General features: G+C 53.1%; 2 protein-coding genes across 3 annotated transcripts in view; one reads left to right on the top strand and one right to left on the bottom strand.

Annotated features, from left to right (window-relative positions):
- TG (thyroglobulin) overlaps positions 1–22,122 on the bottom strand; it is a 204,856-nt gene that overhangs the window by 29,072 nt on the left and 153,662 nt on the right. The window contains exons 42-43 of the mRNA XM_054590517.1: positions 3,444–3,608; positions 2,322–2,489 (exon numbers count right to left, since the gene is read on the bottom strand). Coding sequence (XP_054446492.1) covers positions 2,322–2,489; positions 3,444–3,608 — 333 coding nt within the window. The remainder of the gene's footprint in view (positions 1–2,321; positions 2,490–3,443; positions 3,609–22,122) is intronic.
- SLA (Src like adaptor) overlaps positions 21,969–22,122 on the top strand; it is a 31,507-nt gene continuing 31,353 nt past the window's right edge. Inside the window, exon 1 of one of the 2 annotated variants that reach the window (XM_054590515.1) lies at positions 21,969–22,081. The gene's annotated coding sequence lies outside the window, so the exon portion shown is untranslated. The remainder of the gene's footprint in view (positions 22,082–22,122) is intronic. The other variant, XM_054590516.1, reaches the window with a different exon arrangement.

Raw genomic sequence — 22,122 nt, 5'->3', positions numbered from 1 at the left:
GGCTCCTGGCTGGAGGGGCTCAGAAATTGAGGGCAGAGGTGGGGGACTCCCACACACCCTGCTGGGAGACGACCGGAAGGGCCATGGCAGCCCTCTTACAATGGGCCGGAATAATCAGGAAGTGCAGACTGGGGCTGCTCTCGGGTCAGCCACAGCCCCAAGTCCACCAGTGGGAGCCCCCTCCGCAGCCCCTGTGGACGGCTTCTCCTCTGCTGCGGGAGGGGACGGGAAGTAGCCAGGGCCTGCTCCCTCCCACCCGTCTGGGATGAGCCCCAGGCTCCTGGGACCATAATAGGTCTTCCTCCCTTTCTCAAGTCGGAGACGGCTGGGATACATTTTCAGGACATGGTCCAAAGAACCGGAGCTGTGAGGATATAGTCTCTTCTGCACAAAGATCCCCACATCCCACCCTGCTGAGCAACGTGAAACGAGGCATTACATAGACGAGGGCTTGGGGCCAGTGGCCGTGTCCCTCCATTATGCCCCGTTCATAGGGCACCGTCTCTGGCATAGACCCTGGAGAGGCCGCAACCCAAATATAAGAATCTCCATTTCCTTCTCAAACTCCCAGTTTCTGGTGTTTGTCTTACAATAGCTCAGCACTGTAGCACAGGAAGATGCATGGGTATATATCGTTCATACTAAATGACTGTATTGACTAATTTTTAACTGATGCGGGGCTTGATCAAAAGTGTTTGAAGACCCCTTATTTTAGAGGGGAAATGCCGAGGGCCAGGGGGAGAGCAACGTCTCGTCAGTGCTTCCTGAGAGCTAGTTTGGTTCAGTGGCCCAGTCGCAGCCCTGGGCAGAGACACACAAGTCACATGTGATGGGTCAGGGGCGAGAGTTTTTTGTCCTGGGCTGTGAGTCAATGGGATGGAAGCTAACAGCGAGTAAGCTCTGCTCTGTGACATATCTCACACACACAGCACAGCTCTCTTTCCATCTACATGTATGCATATATGTGCACATAGGTTATATAGAACATATACTGGTACATGTAGTAATATTAAATTCATAATATTCTCTTCTCACAGTGCCACACCTCCCAAGAGAGCCAATGTGAATTGCTTGCCGTGTATCTTTCCACACTTTTATCCTTTCACATAATTCACTTAAAGTTATATTCACATGCAAACAGACAGATACAGGTTGGTTGTTGTTGAAAGTATGAACGCTTCCTTCATTGCACACTGCTCGGCATTCTTATTTTTTGTTTCCCATTTAACAGCGCATCGCAGACATTCCTCAGGCTAGGAGAGATGGATCATTCTCTTTGCCATCTGCATAATATTTAATAGTCTGTGTGTATCTTAATTTATTCAGCCATTCCCCTGCTAATGGACATTTGAGTCGCTTCCAATGTATTGCCACAATAACTCACACTGCGATAAATGCCCTCGTATGTCTATGACGTCAAAGCGGCGCCTCTGTCGCGGGGCGATAGACTCCCCTAAGTGAGACAGCACCCAAGGGAGAGAGTGCTTCAAGGCAATGTCATCTGCATGAGTGATTTTATTGCTGCTAATTCCATTTATGCTGCCTTGGATTCCATAGAGCCAGACAGAGCCCCGCATTAAGGTTCGTGTCTTCTCTGTGCGCATGCACCGGGCCACCCTCCCAGGTATGACAGCCTAAAGGGCCTGTCCCTGTTAAAAGTGCATTGACCAGGAGGGATGGATGGGCTGGGGACAGTGTGCTTGGCTTCTTCCAGGGTGAGCCACATCCGAGTGAGGGGAGATGACATTTGGTCCGGGCAGGAAGTGTGTGTCCAAGCAGATAAATAGACTCAAAACTCATTCCCCTTTGCTGTGTTGACAACAAGCTGCATGAGGCTGCTTGGCCAGGTGCACGGTACCAGCTTCCCGGGTAAGAAAACCGGCTTGGAAGGCTGGGGCCGGCTTTCCCTGCCAGGATCGGGAAGCAGTGCCCCCCATCCACCTCCCTCCCCCTCTCCCAGTCCCAGTGGGACAAGCCTCCTTCATGGGACAGAGGTATCTACAGGCTGGACCCTGAAGCTACAGAGCTCCTTGGTTGGGCTCTGCCCACTGTTTCCCACAGTGAGTCATCACAGAAGCCACCTGGGGGTGTGGCTGTGTCTGTGCTGCTCCCAACTCTGCACGTGTCTTATTTCTGAACCCCAACCCCTTGACCACCCCCCACACACCTTTTGCACACAGTAGCTATTCAGCGATTGTTTTGTAAATGAACAAGTAAGGCGATGACTCTTGACCAAGATCAGAACTTGAGGACCAGAGCTAGGGCCACGCCCACCAGGGGGCCCCGACCCTCCCTTTAGCACCCCCCACGCCCTGGCCTACCTTCACGGCCTTTGCTCTGCTGATGAGCCCGTCGTCCTGAGAGCTCCCGATGAGCAGGTCGGTCTTCGCCCGCGGAGCCCTCTGCAGCGCCCTGCCTGGAGCTTCTCGGAGGTACCGGCCATCGACCACGGGACCCCAGTAATGGAAAGGGCCACTCACAGCCAGGAGCTGTGTTGGGTGCAAAGGAATGCAATTGTTTACATGGACTTTCTTCTTTTGAAAAGAAACGGGACTGAAATAATCAGTTGCATTGCTTTGCTTAACCTTACGGAACACTGGTGCTGGGTATCTATCTGAGGCTCTGTTGGGAACTCAGAGTACAATGAGCAGAAGAGCAGCAGGCAGGACCCCAGGTGACAGTGCCAGGTACAGAAAGGTGAGTCTCAGGCTGAGTAATGATTGGTCCCCAGGGGGAGCTTCCAGAACCCCTGCCGAGGTGACAGCACCCACAGGAAGCCTGAGCCCAGAAGTGCCAGGAGGAGACATTGACTTGGATGGGGGGGTGTGGCCAAAGGCGGGACATGCCAGGGAAATGGATCAGCTTTGGCCACTATGCGCTTAGCTCCCATATGGGGGTCTGAGGATGAGACCCACTCCAGGTCTGTAAGCCCAGGCTCATTGCCAAAGGTATCAGGTCATCAGCTCTGATGACAATTACCCCTGCTAGGGTCCCCTGCATTCGCGGCAGGGTCAGCCAGAGACTGTGGGCAGGGTCTTTTCAGGCAGGAAAGGGGAGCACACAGCTGTCCAATCCAAGGGGCAGGGTGGCCCAGCTCCACTGCAGCATGCCTGTGACACTTGGCACGTGCAGTTGTGACCTGCCGGCAGGGCCCCTGCGCCGGAAAGACCCTGTACATGTCACTTCATTTTATTCTCCTACTCCACAAGGCCGACACATTATTCCCACTTTACAGATAAAACCCCGGTGCACACAGATCCGTGGGCTACCCGTACCCTCGCTGGGTCCACAGTATACTGGGTCCATGCGCAGCGCTGGGGGTCAGGGAGTGTGCATTCTAGTGCCAGCTGGCCACCAACCTACTGTGTGGCCTTGGGTGGACCGTGTCTCCTTCCTAGGCCATTTGTAAAATGTCCCTTCCCAACCTACACACAAGTGCCCACCTTGGTCTGGGCGTCATTGAGGACATCGGCGGGCTTCTCACGGAGGCAGGATGTCATTTCTTGGATGGACGAGGTGGGGCATCCAACCTCCTTTGCCAAAGCAGCTGCCTGCTGCTGAGCTCTCTCCTGGCTGATGACAGCGGCTGGGGAGAGAGCGGAGCCACCCTGGAAGAGAAAGCAGACACAGAGCTGAGCGTCTGATACTCCCTCCCTCCTACTCAGCCCAGAGACCACAGGGCACATCCTGGCTCTGACCCTTCATCCACACTCAGGGCTCAGGGCCCGCCGGAGATGCCCGCGGGCACTGGGAGGTCAGAACTGATCCTTTTCAACATGCTGTGTGACCTTGAATGAACGTCTCCCTCCATCTCAGCTTCCTCCTCTGCAAAGTGAGGGCACTGGAAGGGTCAGGGGGAAGTTCAGTCGTCGCCGGGAACTGAGGTTGCATATTGAGGCAGAGGGCTGACGGTGGTGGACAAGGGACCAGATCAGGACTGGGAAGGGACCTCTGCCAAAGGCGGCACCACGTCACACCCTCGCTCCTGGGGGCGTCCCGCCTCAGTGAAGACAGACTTGGACTTCACGATAGAGGCCGGTTAGAAAACGAGGGCACGTACGTAGTCACTGTGCACATCGACTGCAGCGGCGAAATCGCCCTAAGTCTCTTAAAAGTGCAGGCAGCTGGGAGTGTCTCCTCTCTGAGCCCGTAGGCGGTGGGAGCCAGGCTCCAGGAGGAAGTCAGGGCACAGAGAAGTCCAGCCTCTTGCCCAGCGTCACACAGCTTGGTGAGCGGCAGAGCCGGGACTCCTGTGCAAGCAGCCCACCTCTGGGCCATGTGCTCCACCCCCATGCTCTGCCAGGGGCATCTTTATATCCAGGATAACAGGGTGTGTCCTTGAGCTGAACTGGGTGCTTTTAATCCAATGTCAAGAGGGCAGCAATCTGGCTGACTCCATGGGGTACGTTTTCATCCCAGGCCCTACCCTGAGTTACGAGTATCACAAACCCAAACCAAACACCAGAAATGCAGCGCTCGGTTTCCTCGCGCATGGCATGGGCAGAGCAGAGGGTGCCCCTCTCCCTGGGGTGTTAAGTGGGTCGCTGAAGGCAAAGGAAAGCATTCTAGAAATTGCTAAGTGAGGCACCCATGCTCACGTGGGTCATTCCTATTACCATATACCAAAAGGACAAGGCAGGCACCCAGAGGGGAGCAGACCCATCCTCCTGAGTGCCCAGCTGGACGTACATCCTGGAACAAGGGAGAGCACGCCCCGCCCCCCTGCCTTGGAAGGTTCCAGTGGCCCTTGGGCTTCACAGATAGGACTGAGGGTCAAGGGCAAAGCATGGCATTGCCATGGGAACAGGCCATCCCAAGGGAAGCCCTGGGAAGGGCAGACATCAAAGGGCCAGGAGAGGACCCAGGGCCCAGGACCAGTCCTGGCCAACAGACCAGTTGTGGCTCCAAATCCCAGAAGCTCACTGCAGTGCAGGAGAGAAGCTCGTGCTCCACACCTGGCTCCCAGCTCCACAGCATGATTTCATGGTGACGCCGCACCCTTTTCCTCTGGGGCACATGGACATAGAGGGACCAACACTGTGCGGTGCCTCTGGGCCGAGACATCTGAGCATCACGAGAGCTGCCCCCAGCAGAGTGTTATGTGTGTCCTCAGTATCAGGCAGGCTCAAGTTTACTTAAGCCTCACAGCCTCCCCATGAGGCAGACAACCCGACTGTCTCATTTTTGTGACAAGGGGTTACAGACTGGGAGTAATACGCTTGGGCGAGTGCTCGGGAGCGCACAGGGTGGAGAGAGGACCTGGACGCGGCAGCCAGGCTCCATGGTCAAGCCTTCAGGTCTTCGTTGGCCTTTCGTAGACACCTGGCAGGTCCTTGATGAGAGGTGGCTATACTGAGATCACCGTTATGTCTACTGTGTTGTCAGGTCCAAGGAGGGACCCTGTGGCCAGAGTCAGAGGCAAAGCTGGATAGTCAGAAGCCAGGCCGAGGGAGAGGGCAGCAAGGGGGTGGGTCCTGACCCAGCCGCAGGGGCCCCGGAGCTCCGGGTGCTCCGAACGGGGCTGGCAGCCTGGTCGGCAGGCTCGAGGCAGGACAGGCAGCGGGCACGGTTTCCCGCCCTCCACCCGTCCAGGGGGCTGCGGCGCCTGCTGTCGGCCAGGTGTGCGCCAGGCTGCCTGCCCTGTCCTCCGCCAGCTCTGAGCTCAGCATCTGTGAATGGGGAAGAGTCCCGGGCTCAGGGTGGGAATAAACAGCGGTGACAATAAAATGCCCAGGCAGCCGGGGGCCACGGATTCCAAAATGGTGAAAACAAACAGGGCCAGGATGATTGGCACGTGGGTTTATCTTTCTGACGAGGAGGGGCCAGCTTTTCTGAGAATCACTGGATGTGCTTTGTCTTAAGAGGACACACACACACACACACACACACACTCACACATGCGCTCAAGGTGCTGCAGGTCAAAGCCCCACATTGTAGATTGTGAAATGACCTGGCAAACTGCGGATGGCGGGGGCGGGGGCCGCTGAGCCCGGCCTGGCCCGCAGTGGGGCTGCAGAGAGATGTGGATTTCGGGATGGGCCCTTCTGATGTTTTGAACATGGTCTCCAGCTATAAAAAGCCAGAGTTCCTGATATGGCCAGGAAGTGGTTAGAGGCGTGGGTTAGACTGATACTGCAAGACGGCTGAGAGAACTTTCCTCTCGAAGTATTTAGTTGTAATTGATCTTTCTGAAGGAAACGTTTTTCTTCATGGAAAATCAGTGGTTGAACAAGCCAACAGCCAGCTCAGCCCTCCCTTTATAGCACTTGGCTGGAGGCAAGGAACCGGGGGGGAGGGGTGCCGTGCCGAGTCATGCAAAGAGCAGGGGCTTTGGGGCAGAAGGACCAGGTTCAAGCGGCAGCCCTGTTGCTCACTGATGAGGTGACTGTGGGCAGGGGCACGTGACTGACGTCCGGGGCCTCGATGTTCTCGTCTGTGAGTGGGAGCGGTGAACAAACTTTCCGGTCATCGCGAGGACACCTGGGGGCTGGTGGGAGCCCTTGGCACGGGGTGGGGGTGGAGTCCCCGCTGCCGTTGGTTCCGGGGGCGGGGGGCGCGGGGGGCGCAGGGGGTGGCAGCGCGGTCTCCCCGCAGGGCCCGGAGCAGCGGGGCCCTGTCACACCAGCCCTGGGCTGGCAGCTTATCTAAATCTGAGCTAGCTATTAAATGGCAATGAGTTCCGCTTGGGTTTTTTGTTGTTTTTTTTTAACTTTAAAAATAGTGTAGGGCAAAACCACAAGTGCTGGCCACTGCTTTTTGTCCCTGGAGCCTCCGAATGTGGTAAGGTGCCCTGACCTCAGTGAGCCACCAACTGAGGTGACACTGGTAAGTCACCTCAGAGCCAGGACTCGCTCCTGTGTAAGCACGCATGCAGACGCACATAGGCACAGAGAGAAACGTATGCACACGCACTCACACGCACACAGACTTTCATGAAATGGACGCCTCAGCGTGTCCCAGTCCCAGGAGGGACCACTCACGGGCCTTCCATGAAGAAGTCGCCGAGCACAACAGGGAGGGGGACAGCGTGATAAATGGGGCTGTCCCAGGAGGGCCCATGGCCCTTTCTTGGGGGTATCAGTGAGTCCAAGGATGTAACCCCTGGGGGGAAAGCGAGTCTTCCAGGAGGCACCTTCCCAGCAGCCCTCTCGCATGGCTTTTTCACTGATGAGGGGACGGTGACGGTTGTCTCGTGGGGAAGGGAGGATGTGTGGGGAGCTCGGTGCCCCTCGGGCAGCACGTGGAATCGAGAACTTAATCCACGCGGACCCCTTGCTGCGGCGCCCTCGCAGAGACGCACCACACCGGCAATAATTATCCTTTTGTAAGTTTTTTATCATGGCCCGAAGTGTCACTTCATTAAACCCCTTGTTGCAAAGCAGGCTGGCGGGCAGCCAGTCCCTCGCAGCCTCCGTCCTGGGAGTGTGCTCACACTCACATCTGTGGGAGACACAGAGCACACCCCGCAGGCCGCAGACACTGGCGGCCTCACGTGAGGCTTGCTCTCGCCGGGGCCGAGGGAGCCAGGAATTCCCGCGCTCTGAGAGCTCAGTGCAGGGAGGGTTTCCTGAGCACGCGGGCGGCTTGCAGGCCGTGGCTCAGAAGCAGGACTTGGGTGGACTTTGATGGGAAGAAATGGTTGGAGAAAAGGAAGGCGGGTGGGTAGCTCTTCCTGGGGGAGGGGCAGGAGCGGCAGGTGGGCGCAGGGGCCTGATCCCCCGAAGGAGCTGTACAGGGTAGGAGCTGGCCCCCGGTGGCCCAGCATCCCCAGACCAGGGCCTGGAACCCAGGACAGTATGTATCGAAGGGGGGAGCCCGTGCTGTGTGAGTGAGGGCATGGGTAGATGGCTGGGTGGACGTTAGATGGCATCATGGATGGGGGGATGGTGGGTGGATGGATGGATCCATTGAGCCTCCTGAGGGAAGAGAGGCCTGTGCATTGAGGGGTGGTGAGGAAGAGAGTTCAGAGGGCCCGACAGCCAGCCTAAGCAAGCGATGCAATGTAGAGGGTGATAAACCCCAGAATCTGGGCCGTGAGAGGATAGTAAATGCTTCTGAACAGGGTGTGGCAGAAAGCACGCGTTTTGAATGCCACTGAGTCGTTTGCCTTTGCATCCTCAGTGCTGAAAACGCCGTAGGAGCCACAGGAGGCGCTTTGAGCACGGAAGCCCCTGAAGACGGCCTTCTGTGGGCAGAGGCAGGGAGGGCCATCCCTGCGCCCCCAGGCCTTGCCCAGGCCTCCGCACAGTAGGCCTTACTAAACCGCGGTGGGCGGAATCGAGCGGAAGTGAATGGCCGGATGGGAGATGACTGGGTAGCTGAGAGGCGACGAGGAGAGGGCGTCTGAAGTCGGGGGCCCAGCAGAGACGCAGGGAGGAGCCCTGACCCCGGTGTCACCCCCACTGCCCTGCGCGGAGTCCTCCCCTGGGACGGGCCCGGGCCCACACCTGGCAGGCGGCCACCAGCATACTGCAGGAAAGTTGAACTGGGGGGCTCTATGGAGCAGCCCAGACTCAGAGGGAACTCTGAGCAGATACAGAATTTTTTTTTAAACTATCATACATCCGAGTTAGTGTTAGTAGTCTCCAATGTTTTCTACACTCATGTCTCACTCTGAGTTGGAGCACTGAATTTTGTCTTAAAGCTCTAGTCTTAGGGCCTGAGAGCACACTTCCCTTTTCTTCCTCCTCCTTTTTCTCCTCCTCCTCCTTTTCAGAATCAGCACTTCCTGGTTTTACTTGGGGAAAGCCCAGGGGATCTGGATGAGAAAAACAAAGGTGGAGCTTCATCCTTGCTCATGTCCTTTGACCATTAGCTGAGTTGTTGCTTTGTCTGGAAGGGTCTCGCACCGGGTCCAGGTAGGAAGCCTAGCCTAGGCCGCCACACAGAGGGTTAGGCTGGAGGGAGGCTTCTATGACAAAGCAGGTTGTGTGTACAAAGTCCTTCCTCACGTTAAGCCTGTCCCCTCAGCAGTAGAGCGCCTGTCTCTGAATTGTAGCAAGAGGTGTGCGAACCACGCTGGGCGAGGGACTCATCTCTCGTCAGCACCGAGCCCCGTGCAAGCAGACGCTCTCCCGGCTTCCGTCGCGCCCGCTAGTCTCCCTCCTCTTAGTCCTGCCAGGAGGGCGGCTGCCTGCCGGCCCTTCACGGACTAGCTCCAGGTATCACTGCCCTCATTAAAACTCGGGAGACAACTTGCAGTGTGGACAAGGGCGTTGTTTCTCATAAATCCTGTTTGAGAGCAGAAGGCAAACCTGCAGGGACACGAGGGAGCCTGATGTCTCTGTGGCAGAGGGGACTGAGCACGAGGCAAGGTGTGCCATCCGGATGCTTCCTCCCTGTCGTGGGGTATCTCTGAGCCCACCTGACCCCCTCGATCTCTCTCTGCCTCCACTTTCCCTCCTCTACGTTAGATGACATTGAAAGGGAAGTGGAAGAGAATGAAACATTTATAAACTACCCTTAAAGGACTAGGCCATCGATGCACATTTTCTCATGCGACCCCCACAACAACCCTGTGTGATCATCCCCACTTCACAGATGGAGACACAGAGGCCCAGAGTGGGGAGGTCGTTTGATTGAGGTCTTGGGGCTGCAAGTACCAGAACCAGGATCATAGAGCTCGGACTCCTTCCCCTGTGCTGTCCTTCCTACCCCTGGAGACAACAACACCTGAGCACGCCGCAGACTGTGGTGTCCTGCCTTCCCTGAGTGACCGGCGGACGGTGACTCATTAACATGACTCTTGCAAGGGTGGCCAGGACAGTGAGGGGAAAGCGGGGAGCCACCGGCTGTGGCTCCAAAAGATAGATTGTTACGTCCTTGTTACGTCTGCATCCTGGAAAAGCCACACTGGCACGAACCAGAATCCACCCTGTCCCCGACAGGCATTTATAACTAACTGTACCACATTCCACTTTACATAGAGCTCTCGCTTGCATGGTTTCATTTACCTGCCCATAACCACCCGATAAAGTACGAAGAACTGATATTATTTACAAAGACATCACACAACTTACGTCATCATTCTTTTCACATTCCGCACTTCATTCCAAAAGCAGTTTGGGATATAGGCAGCTAGGAGTGCCACAGGAGTTCGGTAACCTGCTAGTACCAGGTGGAAGCGGTTAGGAACCCAGTTTTCTGGCTCCAAGATGCTGTGGCTTTCCCATGATGCCATGGTGCCTTCACTGATGGCAGAGGCCGTGTGACATTCACAGACATTCCGTCCCCCCTCGCCACCTCCCCTGTCAGCCATCATTTTACCGGGTCCTTGGCTAGTCCAACTCCAATTCCCAGGGTCCCCTATCAACTCAGCAGCAGGAAAGGATGGGTGAGTCACATTGGCTTTTTATACTTTTCAGGATATCCTAACTTTTCTCCAAAGAATTTCTATTCCACTTGTAATTAGAACAGAGTTTAATTACATTTAGAAGAATAATTCCCGACCAAAACCGAACGGACTCTCATCAAGAAGAAAGCATTCATTCTCCCTTGTTACGTCCGCCAGCCAGAGGACCAAGTGCCACGGCCACGGCCGTCTCTGCCAGGGGAACAGAGTGCGACAGAAGGAGGACCCCCGAGGGAGGAGGGAGGTGGCCCTGACTGAGAGGAAGCGTCCCCACAACAAGCCTCCCTCTCATCACAGGCTGGCCAAAGTGACAATCCTCTTCACACCCCAGAAAGAGGCTGGGGAGCACTGTTCTGTAGCCATCTGTGTTGTCTGAGTGCGGTTAAAGGCGACATAGAGCAACTTCCGCAACATTTTAAAGCAAAAGCAGCAGCACAAAAATTAGGGTGAAAAGCGAAGGAGAGCAATCCAAAGACAATGAAAATGACACACAGTCCTCTCAGCCAAGGAGGACAGCTGCTCCACAGCATTAGCCTCCTGCATGCCTGTCTCTTGCGTTGCTGTGTGGGTATTTATGTATGTATTTACGTGCATGCAATGATAAGCGAGATCCTGCTGGTTCTGAACCTATTTCCCCTAGCAGTCCATTGTGAGCATCGCCGTGGGCTGACACCTATTAAGTCACCAGGCTGTTTTTAATGCCAGCATGCAATCTGGTATTGGGGCTGTAGTGGAGAGTCACGGCGAGGAGCACCTGCTGGTCCTGGAGTGACGGACTTGGATGCCAGTCCCAGCTCTGACTTGTAGCTGTGCACTTTGGCTCTTTCTTCATCTTTAAGAAAGAGTATAATGATATCGATAGGTTCCCTAAAGGGTTGTTGGCATGATAAAATGAGATGATTTTCATATAACACTATGGTGCACTGTACGTTGTAAGTATTCGATGAGTGATAGCTATTGCTTCTAATTTTATGATGTGTTAGGCAACACTGCAATGTACATCTTCACAGCTAAATCTATTCACATATTCGTGACAATTTCCTTATACCACAGGATTACTGGGTCAGAAGGTTTACTTTTTTTTTGAGAGATATTAAAAATGTATTGAATGAACTGTTTACATAACATTTTAATGGTTTTCCATAAACTATATACATGTAAAAATCTTTATTAAAGGAAGATATTTTTGTACTATATAGGTAGTATTTTAAGCTATGTTTCTTGGCCTCTACAGCTAACTTTTAAAAAGTGGTTTTATCGAGATAGAGCTTATATTATACAGTTCACTCATTCAAAGCATACAAGCCAATGGTTTTAGTCATATGCACAGAGTGGCATAACTATCACCATAATCTAATTTTAGAACATTTTCATCATCCACAAAGAAACCCTGTACCCATTAGGAGCCTTCCCTATTCCCCACCCTCCCTCTCAGCCCCCGGCAACCACTAATCTACTTTCTGTCTCTACAGAGTTGCCTGGTCTGAACATTTCACATAAATGGAATCATCCAGCATGTGGCCTTTTGTGTCTGGTTTTTTTTTCACTCTCCCCATATTATAGCACACATCAGTACCTCATTCCCTTTTATTGTTGAATAACAGTCCATTGGATAGACATACAATATTTTATCCATTCATCAGCTGGTGGACACTGGGGTTAGCAATAATAAATAATGCAGCATTGAACACTCCTGTTCAACTTTTGTGTGGATGTATGTTTTCATTTCTCCTGGTTGTGCACTTAGGAGTAGAATTGCTGGGTCACATGGTAACTCTATGTTTAACATTTTGAGAAGCCACCAGAATATTTTTAAAGCAGCATCACCAATTCCATACTCCCTCGGGCAACACAGACGTGTTCCAAGCTCTCCACGTGCTCACCAGCACTTACTATCATCTTTCTTTAGTCATTATTATAGCCATCCTGGTGGGTATGAAGTGGAATCTCATCGTAATTTTGATTTGCATTTTCCTAAAGTCTAAGGGTGTTGAGCCTCTTTGCAAGTGCTTATGGGGCATTTGTACATATTCTTTGGAGAAATCTCTATTTGAGTCCTTTGCCCATTTTTAAATTAGGTTACTTGTCTTTTTGTTGAGTTGTGAGTATTCTCTATGCATTCCAGATACAAGTCCCGTATCAGATAGACGATTTGTAAACATTTGCCCCCATTCTATGGGCTGTCTTTTCACTTTCTAGATGGTCTCTTGCAACATGGATGTTTTTAACTTTGATAAAGTCCTTTTTTTTTCTTTTCTGTTTGTGGCTTTGGCATCAAATCTAAAAACCATTGCTTAACCCAAGTGCCAGGAGTTCCGCCTTGCACCCCAAATATACATAGCTTTAACACCTTTTTTCTTTTTACCACATGCTGCCGAGCTGCCCTGAGGGAAGGCTGTATGTAGCTTGGTGTATTTTTATTTGCAGACTTAAATCACCCACCAATTGTCTCTACCTGGAAGAAAGAGATGGCAGGTAGTAGTATGTAGCAGGGACCCGCTGTTTTCTCAAGTCTCCACGCGCTGTTTTCAGTTTCTGCTGAGGAAACCTCTGAACCAGGGAGGCACGCCTGCACCCCATTTATTACAGAGTGGCAGAGGCTCAGAGAGGACACATGGTTTGCCTTAAGTCACCCACTGCCTAGGAGGTGGGTTCAGGCTGTTTGTCTCGAAGTCGCTGCACAACCCAGCTTCCATGTGCCAAAGAAAATGGATGGAAGTGACCCTCTGCACTCAACCTCCTTTCTGCAGACATTTTGGCAAACATGGCCCTCCACGTGGCTTAGCTACACACTGTCCTCTTTAGCTGTGGGCGGCAGGGGCGGGAGGGGGTGGTGGGCCTCCTGGGCACTGCTGGGAAATGAGGAGGAGCTGGGCCTTGGCTCCACCCCTCTAGAATGGGGCTTCCTCTCCTGTCCTGCTTTACTCCAGGTTCTTGCTGACTTGACAAAATGCCTTTTTCCATCTGTCACAAGTGTTGCACCGAATTGCCTCAGTTGCCTTCCAGCTGTCAGAAACCATTTCAATGCCTGGCATTTGAAAAGTACTGATTTCCCAGGCAAAGGTATCACCCTTTACAAGTGACACCTGAGTGATGGCCAAGGTAACGATCATCCCTTATTCCACAGGGAATGAAAAATGCAGGCCCCGAGTGCCCTCTGCGTTCTCCACGAACAATTCAGACACACTCTGGGTACATGTCCCCTTTTAAAAATAATCCCATCATTATAACTTGTAAAAGTACCCAGATGTGTCACTCTAGTCTTTTATTCCTGTTGCTTTGTTTCCCAACGAACATCCGGAGCAGAGAGGCCGCCTGGACAGAGCCATGGGGGCTCCTGAGGACAAGCTATCTGCCGGACACGCTGAGCGGAAGCCCTGGGCTCTGGCCTGTCCTTCCATCTGTGTCTCCGGGCCTGAGCCTCAGCCCCAGCCCCTACACTTGGCCTCGTGTGCTCAGATAGACTCAGCATTTTCCACTGTGGTGACCACTTCCTTATCCTGTGTGAGCTCCAGCTGGCCCGAGGTCTAAGCCCTGCCAAGCCCCCCGCCCCACCCCCCGCAAGGAGCATGACCCAGGTGTGCGGGGACCGCCGTTCGAGCAGAGCCTCTCCCCAGACCCCCTGTGTGGCCGCTCCCAGGGGCTCCTGCTGCGGGGCAGCTGCGTTTCTACAAGTAGGTCCAGGCCGAACCCCTGCCCGGCTCCGCTCCGGTAACCGATTTCACGTCCTTTCCAGAGCCCCTCCCTTCAGACGTGCCAACTAACAACAAGCGGAAATTATTGTGCTTGTAGAGAAATTGGACAGGGCCAGGGCTTCGGGATGAGACAAATTAGAGTGTGTCCTGAGCTGACAAATTGTCGAGAGGCTTTACTCTTGGGGCCTCAGTTTTCCCATCTGTAAAGCCGGTATATAATACTGTCTCAAGGTGTAGCATCAAGAGCATGGGCCACGGGGCCCATCGGCCCAGGTTCAAGTCCAGCATTCCCTCTTCCCCACGGTGTGTCCTTAGAAAAGCTATAAAAGTTCTCTGTGGCTCAATTTCCTCAACATAAAGTGAGGATAAAAATATTCCTTTGTTGAGATGAACTGATGAGATACTGTGTGCAGTGCTTACACCCATTAGGCTTCCAATAAGCAACTGCAATCATTAAAAGCATAATATTTCTCAAAGTTCTTGCAAAAGTAAATGAAATAACAGACTTGAAAAATATAACCTGCAGAGCACTACACAGAGATCAGTTATTATTATTTATAATGTTATTTATAAACATTATAAATAATTTATTGACACTCAAACTGAAATAAAAAATAGTGAAACATTCTTCCGCTAAAGATCAATTTGGGGGTTGAAATTTTGTTTTGGCCAAGAATTTTTCAAGCAACTGAGCTAGTCTGTCCTCTCCTGCCCCTCCTGGGCTGTCCATGCCCCTGGGTTGGTGAGTAAAGAAACTCTGGCTGACAATTTCACTCCCACCCAGATGTTTTTCTGGAGGTGGCATCATTTTAAATTTCATCCAGGCCAGTTTTGAGCTCCGGAGACTTCAGATGATGACAACAGATTCTTGCCATTTGTGAACAAGCGTAACTCCCCGAAGTATTAAGGCGTCACGGGATGAGAGTTGGAGGGGAATTTTGCCGAAGCCATACTCATTCTGTTACAGATTGTTACCTCGTTTTGTGCTGCTGAAGCACATTTAGTGGTTGGGCAAGTTTTATCATTTTTACTATTTTTTTATGCGATGAAAATACCAGGGCAGAGCAGTGAAGAGGCCTGGCTTCGGTCACATGGGGCAGCTCAACACGGAGGCCTTATCTCTCCCCAGCCAGCCGGCTGGGCCGCTCTCCAGGGACACAGCCCGCGCTGCTGGGAGCTGGTCTGTGATCGGGATAATCCCGCATGTCTGTGAGCCTGTGAGCTCCCGTGACCTGCGGATGCTGCAGGGAGCCAGAAGGCAGTGAAGGCCTTAAGGAAATCTACAGAAAGGCAGTTTCTTTCTTCTTTTTTTTAACCTGCTCCCCGTCTCTCCCTCTTATTCAACCTCCCTTCTTCCTGATAAATATCTGCTGGTTGCTCTGGCCGTGGAAGGTGCTAGTGCTAGGTGTCAATCATTGACGAAATAGGTAGCCTCTGTTTTCATGGAACTTCCAGTTTGTGGAAGTCACACCAACATAGAGAAGGGGAAAGACACTGTAAGAAACCCTTCGCGGGGCCTGGCACCAGCCAGTGCCGCCACGTGCTAAGACTCCTTTGTCATGGGAAGACTGGGTCTGGTCTTTGTCCCGAAGCAGAGTTCATGAGGATCTCTGTGCCCTTCCCGGAAGAGAGACTAGGTATTTGCATCAAGAGAAGATAGGATGTGATGTTTCAAAATTCCCTCCTAAGATCCCTTTTTGTTTAGAAGTGATGTCTGTCTCCGTGTTAATGTGTCCATTCCGGCCTCGGTCTCCCAAATGGGGTGCACGTGGCCGTTCATTAGAACGTGGGAGAAAAACGCTGGGATATTTGCTTACACACGTTGAGTAGTCTTATCCTCTCAAACTATTTTTAGATTTATAATGTATATATTAGTGATCTGTGTATCTAATTAACGACCATCTGCATATGCAAACGCTTTTACTGTTGCATTGGCGATCAACTAGCTTGCAGGTGATCACACTAGATAACCGGAAAAGACCCTACTCCTGGCGGGCTGAAGAAAAGAGAGTTGAGCTAGGACATCACCACAGACCTCCAGTGTCTGCTCTGCCGAAGGGGTTGAAAGTGATCAGCTGACTTCATGCCTCTGGGACAGCCCCAGGTCATTCTGGCACTACCTCGGCCATCCCCCCTCCTCCCCACCAAGGCCGTGTGGTTGAGCCAGTCTGGGCCATGGGACATTTGGGCAGCTGAAGAACCTCACCTTTGGGCAGAGGACAAGGCCAGGGGGCATGTGGCTGGTCCTCACCTCTTGCAGGGGTTAAGAGAGCAAGAGCCCTGTGACCAGACCCTGACTCAGTGATGTGAAAGGACCAAAGCCCTTGATAACCCCGACAGGAGATCACTCCGGGTTCTGGAAGATCCTGAAATGAGGGGAAGGCCCTAACGTGCCATTCCAGGTCAATGGAGCAGCCGAAGTGAATCCAGAGGCAAACCCGGCAGAGCCTGTCCAGCCAGTGGGAGAAAGTGGAAGGTCACTGGGAAGGCAGGTGGGGGCAGGAAGGACCCACTGAGGAATCCAGATGAGCGCCAAGGATGATGGTGGGGGTGGGGGGCTGGAAGGTGGGTGCAGATCGGGACTGAGGCTGAACTGGTTTGAAGAGGGCCAGTCATCAGCTGGTCCCAGGTGCATTCGAGACAGGCAAGGAGACCCCAGGAGGCAGGAGGACTGATGATCGGCAAATATTGAAGTCACTTCCAGCTCCAGACAAGACACAACTGACATCATCTCAAAATGAAACACAAAATGAGAAGGCGCCAACTGAACACCCTGGCTGGTACTGCCAAAAGTCTAGCCTTAGTGGACTCTGCTCATGTTCAAGGTTGAGCTGAACATCATCCCGCCAGCAAGCCTCAGGGCCATTGCAGCATTGAGAACCACTTCCTTTGTCTTCCCTCTTCTCCGGAACCTCCGCCATGCTGCCCGTCACTGTGGTTCATCCCTGGGCCCTCTTCACGGAGCTCCTAGATGGCAGAGCACCCGTCAGTCACCCTCGTCACCCTAGAGCTCAGCCTCTTGGCCAGTATCCCTTGCCTCTAATGTTCATATGAATACAGGAATGCCTGAGTTAGATACCATAAGTAAGCGTGTGTATATTAGTGCATCTAGAGGAAGTTAGTAAGAAAAACAAAACTTCAAAGTGGCAAGGACTGAAAGGGGACCCTGCTCAGAGGCCTGCCCGAGCTCTGGGAAGTCCGCTGGCCTCCCTTCAACCCTCCCGCAGCGGAGCAGCCGTGCAGCCTTCCCAGGTAGATGCAGCGGGGTTGGGTTGAGCAAGACTGAAAAGAACAGTTCTGGCAAATCAACATACTTATGCAACTGATCTCAGCAGAGGCGGGCAGTGTAAATGAAGCTTCTACTTTTCTTTTTCCGGAGAACACTCTGTGCCAAGAGGCCCCCTTCAAAGATACACAGAAAGGTTCTGATGACATAAACATGTAAGTTCCGCTCCAGCTGGAGACTTTGGCTCATCCAGATGGACCACTCACCCAATTTTCGAGATGGTTCCAGAAGTATGAACTCCCATGTCTAGAGGACCGCTAGGCTCAGCGGTCGTGTGTTAAGCATGTCCCTGCCTTCCCAAGCTTATGGTCCATGTTGAAAGGAAAGGGAGGCATCCACATCCGGTGGACCCTCATTATGTGCCCTGCACTATGCTGTGTATGTACATCCTCCTACAGACCTTGAAGACCCAGGAAGGAAAGAGGAATAGTAACAATGCTCAGGCTCCAGAGAGATTCAGGAAACTTTTGCGAGGTCGCGCAGCTCCCCAAAACCGCCCCTACCTGTTCTCAGCTCCAACATGCATGTGCCTGTTCCTGTAGGGCAGGTATAACTGCAAGGGGTAGTCTGAGGAGGGGCGGCCACCTCTGGTTGGGGGGTGGTCTGGGAGCACACACAGACAAGGTGAGCTCTGGGCTGGGACTTGCAGGAAGGGGAACGTTCCACACAGGTAGGGTCAGGCAGCGGCAAAGTAAGCGGTGAGGAGGCCGGAGTCTAAGCGCCGAGGAACGCAACAGGTCCCTGTGGGGAGCGGGGTGGGGTGGCCTGAAGTGGGGACATTGTCGAGGGAGGTCGGTGGGGAACAAGCCGGGATGAGCACTGAGTGCCAGGCAAAGGGCGGGTGTGGGTCCTGGGGGAACAGGAGCCTACGGTGGGTGCTGCCAGAGGATGGGGAAGGACCTGTCTTGTTTGGGGACACGGGGCTGGGACGGAGGAAGGAAGTGGTGGGAAGGCCCCATAGCAGGTCCCCACAATAGTGTCATGGGCTCGCCCCCGGAGGCTGCTGAGCTAGACCTGGGTGGTGTCACTGACCAGCTGAGTGACTGAGAGCAAGCAGGTTAAACCCTAGGAGCCTCGGTTTCTTCAGGCGAAGTCTAGACACACAGAGCAATAAGGGAGAATCAGTAGGAGCCCTAAAAACAGCCAAGTGTTGTTTCTGACTCCCCCAATATTGGCTCCCTTTCCCTTTTTTCTTCTCCTTCAATATTCCCAGCATTTCCAGCCTTGAACCTTGGCACTTGACATTTGCTTTACCTGATCCTTCTTCCCCTTCATCTTCTCATTGGTGTCCGCACAAAACTCTTTTCCCAGGTGACAGTGCTCCTTACCGTTCCCATGCCCTCAGCAGCCTTCTGTACCACTGCTTGTTTGTTTCTCTAACCCTAACCCTATGGCAGTGCCTAACACAGAGTAGGTGCTCCGCAAATACTTGTTGAATAAACGAAGGAAGGAAGGAAGGAGGGAGGGAGGAGAAGGAGGGAGGGAGGGAGGAAGGGGTGAGTACTTATCCAGCCAGAGAAGGGGCACAGGCTTGGCTCTCAGAGAACATCTAGCTTGCACGATATCTTGAATGTCGTATGCTTTAAGCCCTCACTGGACACAGGAATCCCATCAGTCGTTCTACAGCACCAAGAACGCCTTGCATTCAATCTACACACACTGCATTTCCCTCCTGAGTGAACTAACTTACACTTGATTCTCTCCTTTGAGCAGGAATTTACTTGTTCTTGAGGCTGCCTTTTTCATCTTGTAACCTCTCCTACGTTTATGTAGAAAGAAGAAAAAGTACTTTGAGTAGAACTGGGGATCCAGTTATATTGGACCAAGCTGTAAATTGCAGGGCTCGCTCACTGCATCCCCGCCGAGTAACGCTGAGTCGCCCTGGGACTGGTGGCGGGAGAGATGGGTTTCATTTGCTTGGGTGAGGTGACCTGCCATTACCCCAGCTGAGGAATGCGACATCTGGCTCCCCACCACCTATGTGTGCAGAGCTAGTTGTTTGCACGGCGTATGTTTCATTTCTGTAAGGCGAGGACTCCAGCCTTGGACTTAATGGACTAGTCTTCAGCCCTTAGGGGCGTCTTGCTGGTCCACCCGCGGCCATTAGCCTGGCCTTTGTAGCTAAGGAACTGACAAAGCCCCTGGGAATCGGGGGCTTTCCTAACCGATGAACCCACGTGTGATCGTGAGCTCGGAAGCTCACGAAGCTTCCTGAGTCGGTAGTCTCCTGACTTGCTGCTGGGCCAGGGAGGACGCCATACTTCTACTTGGGGTCCCTGGTGGGGGCCTCCCTCGCCAAGCGAGGGCTCCAGCCTCCACACCCTCCCCCTGCCTAGGCAGTTTTCGGAACATTGTCTAGAACTTGCTCTGATTCCTGTCAGTTACCCCAAGGCTGAAAACGAACATGATGAAACATCCAGGCAGGGGACATGAGCAGCAGCACCCAAGGTCACCCAGTTGCCCAATAAAAAGGGACAGACTGGGTATTGCAATGCCAGCCCCGGGGGCTTCATCTTCGGAGCTTCTCCTTCACAGCAGCTTCTCCTGTTGAAACATGTCCTTTAACAGACATCCCGCTGTGGTCCCTGCCTATCTGCCCTCAGACTTGGAACTTTCTTAGGGCCCATGGGTCTTCCCTCAAACCCCCAAAGCCTGTGTTAAGCCTGTGGTTCTTTCTGCATGAGCCTCTCCTGCCCTGGCTCCTCCGAAGGAGCTCCCCCAGGTCTCAGCGAAGGCGTCCCCGTGGAACGCCCATCCCCTGCCACCGATCCCTGGTGGGAAGGAGGACCGCGGGCCCCTCTGTCCCAGTGACCATGTCATTTCCTTCCAGCTGTCACCGTGACTGATAGCTGCTGCAGTTCCATCTTTGCCCCACAGCTCCCCGAGAGAGAGAGGCTCCATGGCACAGGGTTTTAAGGGGTTTTGTGCACAGTTGGATTTTGGGGCCTGGAACTGGCCCAGTGACGTTTCATGGGATAAATGACTAAATAAGGGCATACATTCAGAGATTCTTAGTAAATGTTTTTCTCAAAGGTTGCCCCAAAGCTCATGCCTTTTGACTATTGGCCCAAACCCCGTTTATGCCTCTGGGTGAATTCTGGGGAATAATTCCACTTATGCATATTTCTGCCCTTCTACTCTTCCCCTTGTAGGCAAATTGCCCACTTGGTCTTTTGCAACGTCTCCTCTGTCCCTTCCCAGGGTGCCCTGCGCACTGCGGGTGTTTTCACAAGTTGTCTAAGGAAGCATCTATCTAGTATAGCGTTCCTTCTAAATTTAGAAGCGGCCCCGATGTTTTCGATTCATCTTCGATAACGACACCGAGCGAGGTTTCTAAATGACTGTCTCTAGGCGGCTGTACCTGCCCTGCATAGTGCCAGACAGAGAGACACAGGCCTGGGTTCTGCTCCAGGGCCAGCTGTGTGATTCTGGCAAGTCGCTGACCACTCTCGTCTGTCACCTCTGTGAGGTGGGGCATCGCCCAGGGCCCTCAGAAGCAGCCCCGGCGTTCCCAGCTCGGTGGGCGACCCCCGGGCAGTCCTGCCCAGAGTCCACATTCAGCAGCTTCCCCCTCTGCCTCTGACCACCCCGTAGGCTCCAGGTGCCTGCGTTTCCCTGCGGGAGACCTGCATCTTATGAATAGGGAGCTGTATGTTATTTCTAAAAGAATGAAACCCATCGAGAAGTTGAAATGCTACAATGCACATACACCCTTCACCTGGATTCCTCCCATATTACTTTGCCACATTTGCTCTCTGTCTCTCTCACGTTCTCTTTCTCTTTATTTATAACCTATATTTTTTTCTTTCAGTGAACCATTGAAAGTTATAGGCATGCCAATGCCTAACCTCCAACTCTGTCAGCATGTATCTCCTAAAACTAGCCCATGCTCCCACACAACTACAGCGTTGCTGTAATGTCCGAGAAAACAGATGTTGACACACAGTTATCTATCACGCCGTATGTATTTGAATACTGCTCCACCATCCCAATAGTATCCTTTCCAGTTCTTTTCCCTCCATCACATGTTGCGTTCAGTCACCATGTTTTCTTAGCCAACTGTATTCTACAACCTGACTTTCATCAGCTTCCTAGTTTCTCCTGGTGGTGCCCTGGGCGGCCGGCAGGCAGCTCCTTTCTGCAGAGGGGCTTCCGTGCCATCACTTTAAGCCTCTGCCAATTAAATCCTAGTCCACGGCAGCGTAGGGACGGGAGTTCTGCTCCGGGGTTGACTCGGCAGCGACACAAGGAAGCAGAAATAATTGGGAAACCCAGAAAAGAGAAGCTGCGGCCCCTCGAACCCAGTGAGCTCCAGGGACCGTAAGCACAGCCCCCTAGCCTCCTCCTCCTCCTTTTAGTTTAAGACAAAAATGTCCCGGGCTCTGAAAACCGGAATGTGGCCTGCACATGCAGAATGAAGCTGCCCATGCTCCCGGTGCCTTGCAGAAAAATCCCTAATGCTGCTCTCTTCCCTGTCCTTGCAGAAAGAAGGCTGCTCAGAGTGGTTACTGAAAACAGGAACCTGCCCCTCTGCGAGGCCCGCGCCTTCCTCGTTTCTCACAGAGGAAGCGTGCGGCATGTGTAGCAACTGCTGCTCTTCTTGATAGCATGGGCTTGTCTACACCCGTGGGAGGCCCCGCCGCCTGCTCACTCTGCCGGAGCAGCTGCAGCTGATGCAGAGGCGCTGACGGCGATCCTGGCACCCCCTCGTCGGCTACTCCCAGGGGAGACCATGTCCAGCCTGTGAAGGTATCTCGGGGGACGTGGCGGGGGCTAGGCGGGGAGAGACA

Source organism: Pteronotus mesoamericanus, unplaced genomic scaffold (genome assembly GCF_021234165.1).
Source record: "Pteronotus mesoamericanus isolate MK-2021 breed Mesoamerican mustached bat unplaced genomic scaffold, CSHL_Meso_final scaffold_174, whole genome shotgun sequence".
Lineage (NCBI taxonomy): Eukaryota > Metazoa > Chordata > Mammalia > Chiroptera > Mormoopidae > Pteronotus > Pteronotus mesoamericanus.
Note: the sequence above shows the minus strand (reverse complement) of the source record. Positions and strands in the feature narration are given on the sequence as shown.